At 43.5% G+C, this 14,009-nt stretch overlaps 1 protein-coding gene and 1 pseudogene across 5 annotated transcripts in view; both read left to right on the forward strand.

Moving 5' to 3' along the window:
* Nucleotides 1-5,731: 5,731 nt before the first annotated feature.
* The window catches only part of Slc24a2 (solute carrier family 24 member 2), a 235,455-nt gene continuing 227,177 nt past the window's right edge, over nucleotides 5,732-14,009 (forward strand). For 2 of the 5 annotated variants that reach the window (XM_021252901.2, XM_021252902.2), the window contains exons 1-2: nucleotides 5,732-6,097; nucleotides 8,093-9,173. In XM_021252901.2, coding sequence (XP_021108560.1) covers nucleotides 8,223-9,173 — 951 coding nt within the window. In that variant the 5' untranslated portion in view covers nucleotides 5,732-6,097; nucleotides 8,093-8,222. Of the gene's footprint in view, nucleotides 6,098-6,344; nucleotides 6,431-8,092; nucleotides 9,174-14,009 lie in introns of those variants that run through there. The other 3 variants (XM_004838341.4, XM_004838344.4, XM_004838342.4) reach the window with 2 other exon arrangements.
* Nucleotides 9,684-14,009, forward strand: part of LOC101724954 (eukaryotic initiation factor 4A-II pseudogene) — a 63,881-nt pseudogene continuing 59,555 nt past the window's right edge.

Raw genomic sequence — 14,009 nt, forward strand, 5'->3', positions numbered from 1 at the left:
GCCAGATACCGTTTGGACTCCAGGTGCACAAAGCTTCTCTACAGCAACAATGGAACTTCAAATGCAGTGAAGAAAGAAACACATTGAAAATTCCAAAGGAAGACCATTCTAACCCAGAGATTTGCACAGAGCCACACTTTGAATAGAGTATCCGAGAGGACAGAGACACTGAAGGCCCAGGATTCAAAAATTCTCTTCCTGCTCTCTTCTGAGAAGACACTGGAAGCTGTGTCCCAATAAACACAGGAGTGCCGTAAATAAGACATAAGATTCAGAATTCAGGAAACAGTGGTGTTCACCTAACAAAAGGCTTAGGGGGCACTAGGATGAGGGCCGGATCGCACTCTTCCATGGCTGTCAGCCCACAGGGTTCAGAAGCCGTGTTTCCTCAGAGGTAAGCGAGAAACCAGGAGACCAACTGGCGTGTGTGAAGACATGGAGAGGAAAGGTGTGGCTCTGCCCGAGTGGGGGTGAATTCACAGCTGTGCAGCTCCGCTGACGAGTATCTCTGCATGATCAAAGGATGAAATAGTGAATTTGACTTATTCAACATGGTGATGTAACTCCACTGAAAGGTAGTTGGTAGGTGGGCTTCAGGTAGAAAGGTGGGGGGCTGCACTCCTTTTTGATAATAGGAATTTAATAGTTAATATCTAAATCAGAAAGATCAATCTACAATAATACAGCCCTACTATTTCCAAAGGTGGTGATAAGTATTAGGAAACAAAAAATTTTAAGACTAAACAGCTAAAACGTTGAACTTGGTTACTTCTGTAGAGCAGGAAGCAGGAGTCGTGTGTGGATGGGTGTAATTTTTCAATATAAGTCTTGCAATAAGATCTGGAGTAGTTGAAGGACTCAATATATGTCAGCTGATCCCAATATATGTCATCTTGGTCCCAAACAAACAAATTGAGAAAAAAGAAAAAAGATGGCAGGTGGAGAGAAACCATCACCATTATTACTCATGGAACGGAATTCTGGAAGATGCAAGCATGAACACCAGACGGCTTCACTGACTGAACCCCACTGTTGTCAGGGAAGGCTGCTCGTGGGTACTGGGCGCTGGACACGTCCTGCAGGGCCACCACACACAGCACACTATTTGGAGTGGGGGTGGGGATTGCTCCAACTTTGCACACTCACACCCTCAAACCAGGAAAATAATTAGGGATACATTTATTTCAATTTTGTGTATTGAACAAAACCATTTTATTTCAATAATCAAAACCAAAAACACAGCAGCACACTCATGCTGGCTTTTTTCTACCTGTGTTTGATCCTCAAGGCACATGGCTCTTTCTTCCTGATATTGTAAATTTTACTTGATGTTGAAATCCTCAACTAGAGTTAGGTAAAAACAGAATACAGCCTATCCAAGAAGACAACAGAAGCACAGTCTTTGACCTCTCAAAAGGAAGTGCTCCTGGCTCACCTTCCAAGTGGGCTGTTTGAAGCCACATTCTTCTCCAGCATCCTCCTTTTCCAGGATTTATTATCTTTATTTCCGTGCCAGTGTGGCTCTGAGAGACGTAGGGGCAGCACCCTGGAGGTCACTTAGGGAGTCCCTGCTGGAGCCAGAAAGGCAGCCAAGTTTCCGGATCCCAGCCCCTTGATGAAACCAATACGTTGTGCCTGCCTCCTCTGGGCCCTGTCCACTGAGTGGGTGCTGCCTGAGCATTAGCGCCCAGAAGCCCTGCTCCAAATATAAAAACAGAAATTTATCACCCCTCACCTCCTACGTAGACAGAGAAGAAAGCCATACTTTGGGTGTGTGGCTTTATGTGCTGTTGCAAAAACTGCAGTAAAAAACAAAGAATCCTGAACTCTATCCCTCAACTCCCACTGTTTTTTTTTTCTTTCTGTTTTATGGTTCTCATTGAACTGGAAGGGAAAAGGCACTGGCCAAAAAATGAGCTGAATGCAAAGGGAAATCAAGTCAGCTCACATTTGAAGTCCCAAAGAGAATACTTACAGAACAACAAGATTGTATTTTGATATTTATACCTTTGGTTTTTAAATAAGCAAAACAGTTCCTCAGAGGAACCACACTTATTCTCAATTGTGGACTGGCTGATTGTAGAAGAAATCCATGGGGACCACCTAAGTGTGTAATCTCAACAGGAAAAATACAACGAACTCTTAATTAGGCAGGGAAGAAAAACCTCAGTCTTATGCAGTGAGGAGTCATGCAATGAATGCAGGCCTGGGAGCAAATACTGTGTCCAACTGAGAGCTGTTTGAACCTGGGCAAGCTAATTAACCTCACATAGCAGTAATTTCCTCATCTGTAAGATAGGAGCAATAATAACAACTGTGACAAAACCATGAGAGTGAAAAGAGGTAAGAGAAGAGGTTTTAAAAAGGTAAAAAAGTTATTTTATCTAACTAAAAATTCATGGTATTTGCATAAGACACGAGTTCCCCTTTCTGACTGCTGTGACCCATGTGGTGGTCATTACATTGGCTACAAGTCTTTCCATGTTTCCCCTCAACACTAATACACTTGCACTTTCTTACTCCCTTGAACATAGATTCGACTTGGCCATGTGATTTGCTTTAGCCAATGAGAACTGAGTAGCAGTAAAGTGTTGCTTCCAAACTGAAGCTTCAAAGCCAGCACAAGATCTGCCCTGCATCTTTTCTATGATGGCAACAGACAATGTTCCCAGGAGTGACCGACTTGGGCTGGAGGGAGAATGATAGCAAAATTAACAAAGGATCCCGTAGTGCAACTGAGAAACAACCTTTGTGGTTCTAAGTGACCATGATTTTTGAGGCTTTGCTTACCACTGCCTACTCCCATGCTCCGATTGACTTGAATAACATTCACCAGCATCTAATTCATTCCACAGATATGTGTTGAACACATGCCAAGCAAAGTGCTGGATGCTGAAAACGCATGGACTGATTCTTGGCCTCAAGGGGAAGAGTCGGGTTGAGGTCAGTACTCTCAAAAAGATTCCCAGTTATTCTGATGTTTACCGTGTCAAGGTTGGGAAATGCTGCTTTTGTGTATATTGAATTTCTTTCATGTGGCCCAATTGCCTGTAGTTTTGATAGCAGAGAAGCTAGAGACTCTAACAAAAGACCTACAAAAAGGTGATGTTATGTGAGGAGAATAAGGAAAGAGGCAGTTAAATTGACAAAGTAAAATCTGAACATTTCATCTTGTTTCTATCTGCCCATACCTTCCTGGCTCAGCTTCCCTTTGTAATTTACTAAATTTTTTTTTTCCTTTTAGACCAAAGGTCCAGTAGAAAGCAATTTAAAATTGCTAATCATTACTATCATTTACTTTTTAAAGAAATCCCAAAGCTGTAAAATAAAGAGCCAAAGCAATGCATTTCTAATTGTGGAATTGTAGGCACTGTGCCTGCCACTTAAGGATGCCATTTCAGCTGGGAGCGAAGAGATCTTCCCAACCTATTTTAATCATGCCATCCTCTATCAGTATGTGAAAATGTGTGCATGCTTAGTAGCCCTTTAACAGTTTCTAACATTAAAATTCTTTATTAGCTTAAGTGTGACCCATGCTTTTTAAAATTCTTTGTTAATTTTTGAATGGCTTCTCTTCAGAATTTAAGAGCCCACCATACTTAACCTGTAATTGCCAATAACTCCCATGAACTCTGTGTTCAATTAATCATTCAAATAATCATCCAGTATGATGCTAATATTTATACTTAGGCAGATATCTAAAATAAATAAAGAGGTTACTTCTTAATACTAACTTATGCAAAGAGACCCACTGATTACTTAAATCTCTTAGGAAAGGAATTGGTCAATGCTATTGTTCAAAACTCATCATTTGCTGGTAGAACATTTTCTCATGAAGCTCCCTTTTCTTTGTAATTAGGCAGTGGAGTCCATGGATCTGGGGAAGCTGTAGGTGTTCTTCAGTTCTTCTGCTTCAGGGGTGTGTGACTTGGACAAATGGCAGCCCATACCCCTCTCCATACCACAGTGATTACAGTGCCAGCCTTCTCAACTGTCTTGGCGGTTGACTGCCAAGTTCTTGATCAGCTGCCAAATCTTCAGCCCAGTGTAGATCTTATTACGATGATTTGAAACTGTATGTCAAATACTGCTAGCTGCTCACCCAACACTTACTTCATCCTTCTCTATTACTAAGAAAGGCCTGGTAGTGTAGAAGGGGACTATGAGCCCAGTTAAGATGCTCTTCTCCCCCGCTGTCCACCCCCCCCCCGCCCCGGGCAATTAGGGACGACCATGTGACCAAGCTGTGGCCAGGAAATGGAGGTGAAGTTTTGACACCATCTCTTCCTAAGCAAAACAGCAAGGAAGTTTTTTTCCCTCCACTCATTAATCTTTCTCTTTTTCCTACCTGGAACACAGATGTGATACCTAAAAGAGGCAACTGTTTGTAAGCCCTGAGGATAAAAGTTTTTCATGAAGAAAACACATCAAAAGACCTGGGTTCCCTGATGCATGATGAGGCTACTGTGCAAGCTCTCAGCTAGACAGCAACTTCAGATTTTCTCTTCCATGAGAAAAATTTGCCTAGTTTGGTTAGTCACTAATGCTGCATTTCCGTTAAGCAGCCAAAGGCAAACTCCAATCAATAAAACCTGCACTCATGTCTTTGTCCTCCATCTTTGACCTCTTCATCTGGACCTCATTCCCCTCCCCATAAAATGGACACTCGGGTCACATTTGCGTTGGGATGAGCAGGTAAGGTTGATAAAGATCCAGGCAGGAAGGAGTGTGACATGGCTACAGATAAAATTTCATAAAAATATAATCAATTTCTTTTAAGCAGAACCTCATACAAGACATCTTACTTTCCCCTATGTACCCAAAGGAATCTTTCCCTAAACAAGATTCACATTGTTAAGCCAGGAAAGGAAAGACAAAGGCAGGGCAAGAGGAACACCTAATTGAGTGCCTCAGGTCCAGTTTGTATAAAGTAGGCAAAATAAATACATGGTTGCTTGGGGTTTTTTTCTAAAAGTTTTCAAAATAATAATTGGTTCCGTCTCAACCATCAACAGTTATCCATCTGTTGAGTTGTTTTTGGAAACACTATGAACTTGCAATACTTGATGGTTTGGGAAGAATCGCAATTATTATTATTATTTGATGCTAGAATTGGTTCATCTTTGGTCAACAGGAGCCTATTTGGATTGTTTCCGAGTCTTTTTCACACTACTAGGAGTGGTTAGTCTTCTATTTTGTCTTCTGTAAATATTTAGGGGTAAGATGACGGGATGGCTGAGATTTGATGAAAGAAGATGATGGTAGGCAGGTACAGAGGGGTAGATATGAAGCAGGACAGGCCATGAATTGGTTATTTCGCAAGATGGCGATGGTCTGACAGAGGTTCACTGCATTATTTTCTTCTGTTTGTAAGTCTGACATTTTCCAAAATAAAAAGTAAAGATAAAAAAGTTTAGCCCATGACTTTCAAACCAGGATTTTGAAATCCTTGGCAAGATAACAGTCCTGAATGCCTGGACTGGTGGGCGACAGGACTGCGTAGTTCTAAGCGCCCAAGGCCTCTTCGATTTGACAACAGCAGCCCGGGCCTGGGGGTCCTGAGCAGGGCTCTAAAAAGCCTGGGCAGCCCGCGGGGACGCAACCCAAGTAGCCTGGCCGGGCAGTGGAGAGAAGCCTTCCCGGTGGGCTGGAGCCCGGGACAGAGGCAGGAGGGGGCGCTGCACAGGACGCCCGAACCTACAGCGGGGCTGCGCCGCCACCCACGGGCTCGCATCCCCCCCGCCCGGCCCGGCTTGGCTCGGCTCTCGGATCCCCAAACAGCTCTGACTCCGCCGCGCTGGGTCCAGGGGATCCTGCTTTCCAGACGGGCAGGAGGAAGCTCTGAGCTGAGTGCCCAGGCACACAATCTGAACCTTTCCCGAGTCCAGCGACCTGTGCGTCGGTCCTTCCCGGGTGTCACGCAGGAGCCAGTCTGCGCACCGACCCGGGCCTGCTGTGTCCGGCACGCGACGCCAAGCCCGGGACCAGCAGGACCCCGCAGCTGGCCCGCGGGCTTCTGCGCCTCTCCAACGGCCTCCTCCCGGTTACCGGCCACGACCCGCCGAGAAGGACGCGGTGCTGCGCCTGCTGCGGACCGGTGAGCCCAGCTGACTGCACCTTCGCCGCCCCGCCCTCGTCGGCCACCAGGCCCGGCCAGTCCCCGCCCGACGCGGTCTCCGGGAGCCGGGGGTGGCGTGCTTGGGGCGGGAGGGGGCGCGCGGCCAGGGAGGCGGGAGCGCGGCGCGGTGTCCTCCGCCGCCGCCCGTGCGCCTCAGTCTCCTGCGCGCTCGGTCCTCGCCGCGCCTCGTCCCCGCCGCCGGCCCTGCGGAGCGCCGCAGCCTAGCCGAGCCCGGGTCCGAGCGGCGCGAGGGCGGAGGCTGCCGCCAGCCGGCGGGCCGCGCTGGGCCCCGGCTGCGAGCCCCGGATCCCGGTAAGCGAGCGGCCGCCCCTACCCCGCTCCGCGGTGCGCGTCCCGCTGCGGGCACAGGTGCTCGGCCGCGGCGCCCCGGCCACCGGACTTGGCCAACTCCTCGCTTGGGCGTCCCAAGCCCTGCCGCCCGCCGAGTCCCCAGCCCGGGCGGGTGCGGGGCAGGGCCTCACCCGGGGACGTGGAGGGACGACCGACCTGGGAGGCGACACCCTGTGCATCAGCCCCTCTGCCCGCTAGCCCTCGGGGGAAAGTTTGGGACCGGGCAAAGTTGGGGCGCGGCTGGGGATCGCTTCGCCAGGGTGGGTGGGTCCCCGGAGCGCCGCAGCGGGCGTGCGGAGGGAACCTCCGGCGAAGAGCTGCGGCCGGGAGGCAGGCTGGCTCCGCGGAGCCGGGCGGCGTCCGGACGATCCACACCCGCAGCCCGCCGGGACTGAGGGGCTCGGGTCACCCTGGAGCAGCACCTGGGCCCCCACTGACTTTCAGGCTTGCTGCGCTCTGCAAGCCCAGGCTCCAGCTAATCCCAGGTTTTAAGTGGCGTGTGTTTAATTAGCTTATATCACACCTGAGATGATCTCGGTGAATGCCTCTAAAATGAAATCCCTGATATAGGAAGAAATGTCTTTAAAGAATAGTTAAGAGGAACCTGGGCTGTATCGGCTGTCGTGTCTGGTTATTTTATCAATTTTTCTGTGGAGTCAAGAATGAAAATTCTGCTTTAGATGTCTAGCCTAGGAAGGGTCGGTGTTGGGTTGTTCGAGGCGGATTTTGTGGACAGAGGTGTAACTGCATATTGCTATGACACAACCTGCATGTTATCTGACTGCACTGGGATTTTTTTTTTTATTAAGCTGTTTTAAATAGACTAAAGGTTTTTTTTTTTAAGGCTTTAACAGAAAACAAAAAGTAGCTGTTTTAAGAAAACAGATTGTTCATGTCACCAAAACATTTTTTTTGCAAATTTAAATTTTTAAAGGGCTGCTTTTCTGCATCTGACTTTTCATGAAAGATAAGATTCTGAAACCATTTTGTCCCAAACCCAATCCTTTCCAAATAAGAGATTAAGTCAGAAAAGTGTATACACAATAGAGAATTATGTAATTGTACTGGAAGAAAACATAGCAAGTAGTTGTCACATGTCGAGAACTTGAAAGAAGTGGGATCTTTTTAGCATTGGAAGATGTTGTTACATGATTTAAGGTGAATAAATTGATGTTCATCTATAAACTTTTATACCTATACTCATCTCCATTTTACCTCTAACATTGGATTTATCACAGTGGTTATTTGGGTCTACACATACGTAGTTTTGAGTGCCCACTGTCTGGTCTCCTCTTCCATATGTCCCGCTCACCCTGGAGGAGCCCTGTGGGGCTGAGGATGGAGCTCAGAGAGGCTGAGTGTGGGGAATCAAGCAGTGTGCGAAGTGGAGCACTTGCCTAACAGCCCATCTCCAGCACAGGAGAAGGGAATAAACACAACTTGGGTGTTGGGGGCTGTAATTGTCCGTATTTTTTAAATGAGGAAACAGGCAGAGAGGAGTTATTGTAACTTACCCATGACTGCAGAACAGGACTTTCTCTTATCTGTGTGAAGTTCGTTCTTTTTTACATCATAAAGATAGGATTTTATGATCACTTACTCTTGTTTTTACTTTTATTTTAGCATAAATGATGACAATTTCCCTTGAAGCCTAAGAAGCCCTGGTTGTGGAAGTGCCCCACAAGCACCTTAACTGTAAAGTGAGGAAGAGTATGACTGACTGTCCGCTGGCATCTGAACTTTGAAGACCACCATGTCCACCACGATGCCCAGGATGGAGCTGCACCACAGCACCGCCATCAGTCTCCTGGAGGAGTGGAGCTGCGAGGCATCGCTGCCTAGCTACAGCAAACAGCGCAGTGTCAGGAAAAGACTGAAGTTAATTCGAATCTTAGGCCTTTTCATAGGCCTGGTAGCCATTAGCACTGTTCCGTTTTCAATCAGTGCCTTTTCTGAGGCAGACACACAGAGCACAGGAGAGGCCAGGGTTGTAAGTGGCCCTAGTGTAGCACACAGTTACCGTCAAAGAACACTCTTAGATTTAAATGACAAGATTCAGGATCACACTTCACAACCACCTCTCCCTCAGGAAGGCAAATCTGAGAACAGTACAGATCATGCCCAAGGAGACTACCCTAAAGATATCTTTTCCCTAGAGGAGCGAAGAAAAGGCGCCATTATTCTCCATGTCATAGGAATGATCTACATGTTCATAGCCTTGGCCATTGTGTGTGATGAATTCTTTGTTCCTTCTTTGACTGTCATCACTGAAAAACTCGGCATCTCTGATGATGTGGCTGGAGCCACCTTTATGGCTGCAGGGGGTTCGGCCCCAGAACTTTTCACATCCCTCATAGGAGTGTTCATTGCTCACAGCAATGTGGGCATAGGCACAATCGTAGGCTCCGCAGTGTTCAATATCCTTTTTGTTATTGGAATGTGTGCTCTGTTTTCTAGAGAAATCTTAAACCTGACATGGTGGCCACTCTTTCGGGATGTGTCCTTCTACATTGTTGACTTGATCATGCTTATTATATTTTTCCTGGATAATGTTATCATGTGGTGGGAAAGCATGCTTCTCCTGACAGCTTATGTTGGCTATGTGATTTTCATGAAATTCAACGTTCAAGTAGAGAGATGGGTGAAGCAAATGATAAGTCGGAATAAGGTCGTCAAGGTGGCAGCACCAGAAGTTCAGCCAAAGGTTGGTGGTGATGTTTTTTTATTCAGTGCTTTTCTTGACCATGGTTCTGAATTACTGTGCTTGTGAGATTTGCAACTTCTTTTAATGTGATGGTATTTTGGCCTGTAGTAGATAACAGATTTCGTTCTGTAGTTTTGCGATGCCAGACTGACATGGCATTACCAAACATAATCTGAGGACATTCTTCAGGATGTCTATCAAGTTCCCCAGCTACTTGCTTCAGAATAAAAACATTTGTATTACATATACAAACATATAGATTACATAACATCCCAGAGCAGACTCAGTATTTATTTGCCTTTTTATTTTCAAGAAACTAGGCTTAATGATTTTGTGAGCAATTTGATATTCATGGAAAGGTATGTACTTCCTAGCAAGTGCAGGGCTTATGCCTTTTAATGGGCTCGTGGCAGTTGTCAAGAACCATCTCTTTAAAGTTGCCCTCAGCAGCTGGGGCCCAGAGGTCTGGCCATGACTGTTTTTGTTCTTTTTCTATTTTATTTTGCAGCGATGGGGCTTGAACCCACACCCTTGCACTTGTAAGGCAAGCACTCTGTACCGGAGCTCTACCCCTAGCCCCATTGCTATTTTTCTTGATCTATACAATCATTTCATATCCCTTGACCAGGATCTGATTAACATCCGCTGTAAAGAGAGTCACAGCCAGTTAGCCTCCTGCCTCTGTTCATAGAGGCTGGTTTTGCCCACCTTAAGAAATATGATCCAGTATATTTTTACAGTAGAATTTGAGAAAGTTTTAATTACAGTAGTGACCATCCTACTGCTTAATTTAGAAGCAGGTTGATAAAGAACTTAGAAGAAAATGATCTCCAAAAATGTAAATTTAAAAATAATAAATAAGCAGGATCAATAAAATTTTTGGTATTGTCAAAATGTAGTTCTGGTTTGTATCTTAACAGCTGAATATGATTTTAAACAGAAAATCCAAATATTTTATATACATAGACTTCATGCTGTTATCTGGGAAAATTCTTATGTATATAAAAAACAGCTGTTTGAGTAGGTGTAAGAGATTTTGTCTATAAAGAAAGAAAAAAGATACTATTTCAAGTGTACATAATTCTTTTATGGTCAAGTTTGATAACTATAGTTTTTAGCAGTCATGATATAGAAACAAAGTGCCAGTAAACAATAGTAATACAGAGAGAAAAATAATATAGAAGTGACCTTTCTATTTAATACATGCAAAAGAGACATGTTTTTGTACTACATTTTTTTCTAATATCTCTCTCAGTACATGGTTGTTTGTTAGAAACTATAGTTTAAAAAATCATTTAGCAAAATCTGTAGCAAAAGATGTGACAAATGAGCTCCCGTCCCTGGGGGCAAAGAACAGGGCCATCAGTAGCACCTCTTTCCTTGCCTTGATTCGGCAGCCGGAGGATAACCCTTCAGCCCTCTCCTCAGCCTGAGCGGATTGATCAGTAGTCCCTGTTTATTCCAATCAGAACAATAAGTTACTATTAAGGAAAGGCTATTTCTAGAGACAAAGAAGTAATTTGGTGGCTTATAAATTACTTGGGCACATCATCAGTAAAAGAGCTTTTTGAGATGCCATCCTTTTTTATTACACTACAGTGGAAGTTCATAAACATACACACACTTTGGCTGAAGATTAGGCTGGCAACATTTATGGGAAAGGAACTTGCAGAGCAGTACAGTGGGGTATATAAGAGTGCAGGAGGATTTTGCATTCTGATTTTAGTGGGGGTGAGAGCACATTTAGGAAATAACTTTTTAAATGTGGGTTGCAGACTACATTTAATCAGTTATGAACCATTCATTAAAGTAGTCCTGGCAAGATCACCTCTTGCTTGGTTAGATGACTATCACGTCCAAGGACTTGTATGTCAGCAGTCCAGATTGACATTCTTTCACAGTTGTCATTCAGCTCCATGTCTGTGTTATGCTTAGTACTCTTATAATTTAGAATTTCTGAGTATCACATAATTTAAAAAGAAAGTATGTCTTACTCTTTCTTTTTCTTTCTCTTTCTCCTGTTTCTGATTTCCCCCAAAATCTGTTCATTGTATTATTTTTCTTTTAATACCAACTAGTTGTGATTTATTCCACTTAGTCATTATTGTTTCTTTTGGCATTTGATAACTAATGGAAGTAGACTTGTGTTTTTTTACACAGCTGTGTCTTGTTGGATATCCCCCAATGCCAGAACAGTCATACATTTTTAGATGGAATAATCCATAATGACATCTGATTTCTCTTAGGAGATTTCACCTTGCCAATTTCACTTTTGAATCTTTGCTGGGATTTCTTCTTCAGCAATTACAGCTTTTATCATATTCCTGATTTCAGGATCTTATGGTAGTTTGCTCTCCACTCCCTGAACATAAAGTATCCCAGAATTGGGTCCTTGGATTTGGCCATGTGGCCCTCTGGCTGCAGAGTTAATTTCTGGCTGTGTAGCCTACCTTTGCTATGGAAATCAGTGCTCTGACATCATCGTAATACTTAGGAAAAAAAACCCTAAGCCAAATATGACCTTTAGTGGAATCTTTATGTGCTGTACAAGAATTTGGAAGACATAATACTGAGCAAATTTTCATGTAAAGCTGCTTCATCATTTTACAGGGCATGGGAGTTTGAGAAAGTAGAAGAAATGATTTTAGATATTCTCATATAATTTATCAGATGGGTCTCTTCACAGAATTACAACTGCTGGGCTGTAGGCAACAAAATATCTCTAACTGCTTCCTTCATAAACGAGCTGAAATCTTAATTTGGTTCCACTATGGCTGATATATGTCATGAGGCAACTGTGAAGCATGAGAAATGTCAACTGGCATTCATTTTCATTAAGCAGTATGTGCTACCCTGTGTGTGGTTTTTGAAATTCATTGTTATTATTCTTTCTTTAATGATATCATTGTCTTTTCTAGAAAGTTGTAGTGCCATGACATGTGGAGAGTCTGTAGGGCTTTGACTCAGGGAGCAGAGGGCTTCACACCCAGCTATGTGGTAATCCCAGTAGCTTCAGAGAGGCCAGTTAAGGAAGGTCTCTGAGCCTCCGTTCCCTAATTTGGGAAATGAGAAGAAGAATGTCTACTTTATACAGTTGGAAACTATTAAATGGATGGTAAGCATCCAACATAGTCCTTGACAATGTGGATTGTTCGATAAGTGCTGATTCCCTGCTTTCATGTTCTGTTCTTAAATGAAAAGTGAATCAGGATAATTATTTCAGATTTGAGAATTACAAAGCATTCCTTGAAGGTTGAATTTACTCCAGTGAATCATTAATCGGGCTGTTACACTCTTAGAGGCATATAATATTTGTCATATTAGAATATTCACAAGCCCTGGTTCCTATATAGAGAATATGTACAGTCTAAATATTACCATAAACTCCAAGGAAACCTCCAAAATCTTTTTTGTCCTGGAATTTTATTGTGAAGGATTTTGCCTGAAGAAGCCTGTTGGTTGAGGTTTAGAAATACCTATACTAACCAGAGACTTGTTTTCTACCATAAATGATAGGGTCATCTTCTTAAACATCTCTGAGGCTGGTTAAGAATAACTTGAGTCACGGAGGGTCAGAATCAAATGGGTTTCGGGGTCCAGCCCATTTTGGTTAGTGCCTGGCCATGCTGTTTGGATCCCCCGATTTGTTCTGCGCTAGGCTGTCATCTGCCTGGAAAGCAGCTGTCCATGGTATTTAACTTTTTAGACTTGGCACTGTAATCTGACAGCAAGTCAGCCCGGTTCCAATAAAGAAAATGGTCTAAGAAAAGACGCTTAAAGCTGGATCACTGGAGTGGCAAACTCTTTTGTAACCTAGGTGTACCTTGTTTTGTTCAGTTTGAGTGTTCGTACATTTTGCAGTTCAAATTGTTATTAACATTCTTGGGAAAGTCAGAATGAAAACAGTGTACAGTAAATATTCCTTAGACAATGAAGTAGTTCTAATGTGCCAAATCATTAATAATTTTATTATGTGCACATGTGCAGCCCCCAACTTGCCTCAAATTCAGAATCTGTTATAAAACTGAACCCACTCCAAGCTTAGTAAATAAATTTGTAAAATTAATGTCCAAAGTTCAAAGAAGACAAAATAATCCTTGTATAAATAAAACTATGTATACAGATTGTCAAACTAACAATCTGTTAGTCTAAACAAAATGCAGCTGTATTCTGTTTATGAGAGATTTATCTAAACCAAAAGAATGTTGAAAATTAAAGAGTGGAAAAATAAAACATGGAAAACCAAGTAAAAGAATTGAAAGAAGGAAAATTTAGCTTAACTAGATGCCTGTGGTATAGTGTGTATGTTTATACATGACAATAGTATGGTGATATTTTTCTCCTCCACGAAGCCTTCACTGTGTAAAATTCAGAGTGAACAAGGTATTTTGAGATCTTGATAGATTTTAATGCATTCACCTCAAATTTCCCTTGGTCATTCCCATTGGTACTCTAGTTTTCCCTGGCAGGAGAGGAAATAAACTGTGAGACCTTCTGGCAGTCTAGAAAGCCAGGGTCACCATATCCTTCCTCCCTCCCCTCCGTCCCCTCCTCTTGTTTCCTCCTCCTTTTCTTCCTCTCTCTCTCTCTTTCTCTCTCCCTCTCCCCTTCCCTCCCTGCCTTCCTCTCTCCCTGTCTGTGAACCTGACAACGAATTGGTATTTTGACATCAATAAAGAATGAGTTTTTTTTATCTTAAGCTCCTTCTTGGCTGTTGGGAACACAAGTACTGCTATAGTGTATATTTGGCATGTTTTATGTTTCCATTCTTTTATTTTCAACTTTCTTTTGTTTTAGATAAACCTCTCATAAACAGAATATACTGGCATTTTGTTT

This window comes from Heterocephalus glaber, unplaced genomic scaffold, assembly GCF_053883595.1.
Source record: "Heterocephalus glaber isolate CG9 unplaced genomic scaffold, H.glaber_assembly_v1.0 deba00001481, whole genome shotgun sequence".
NCBI lineage: Eukaryota > Metazoa > Chordata > Mammalia > Rodentia > Bathyergidae > Heterocephalus > Heterocephalus glaber.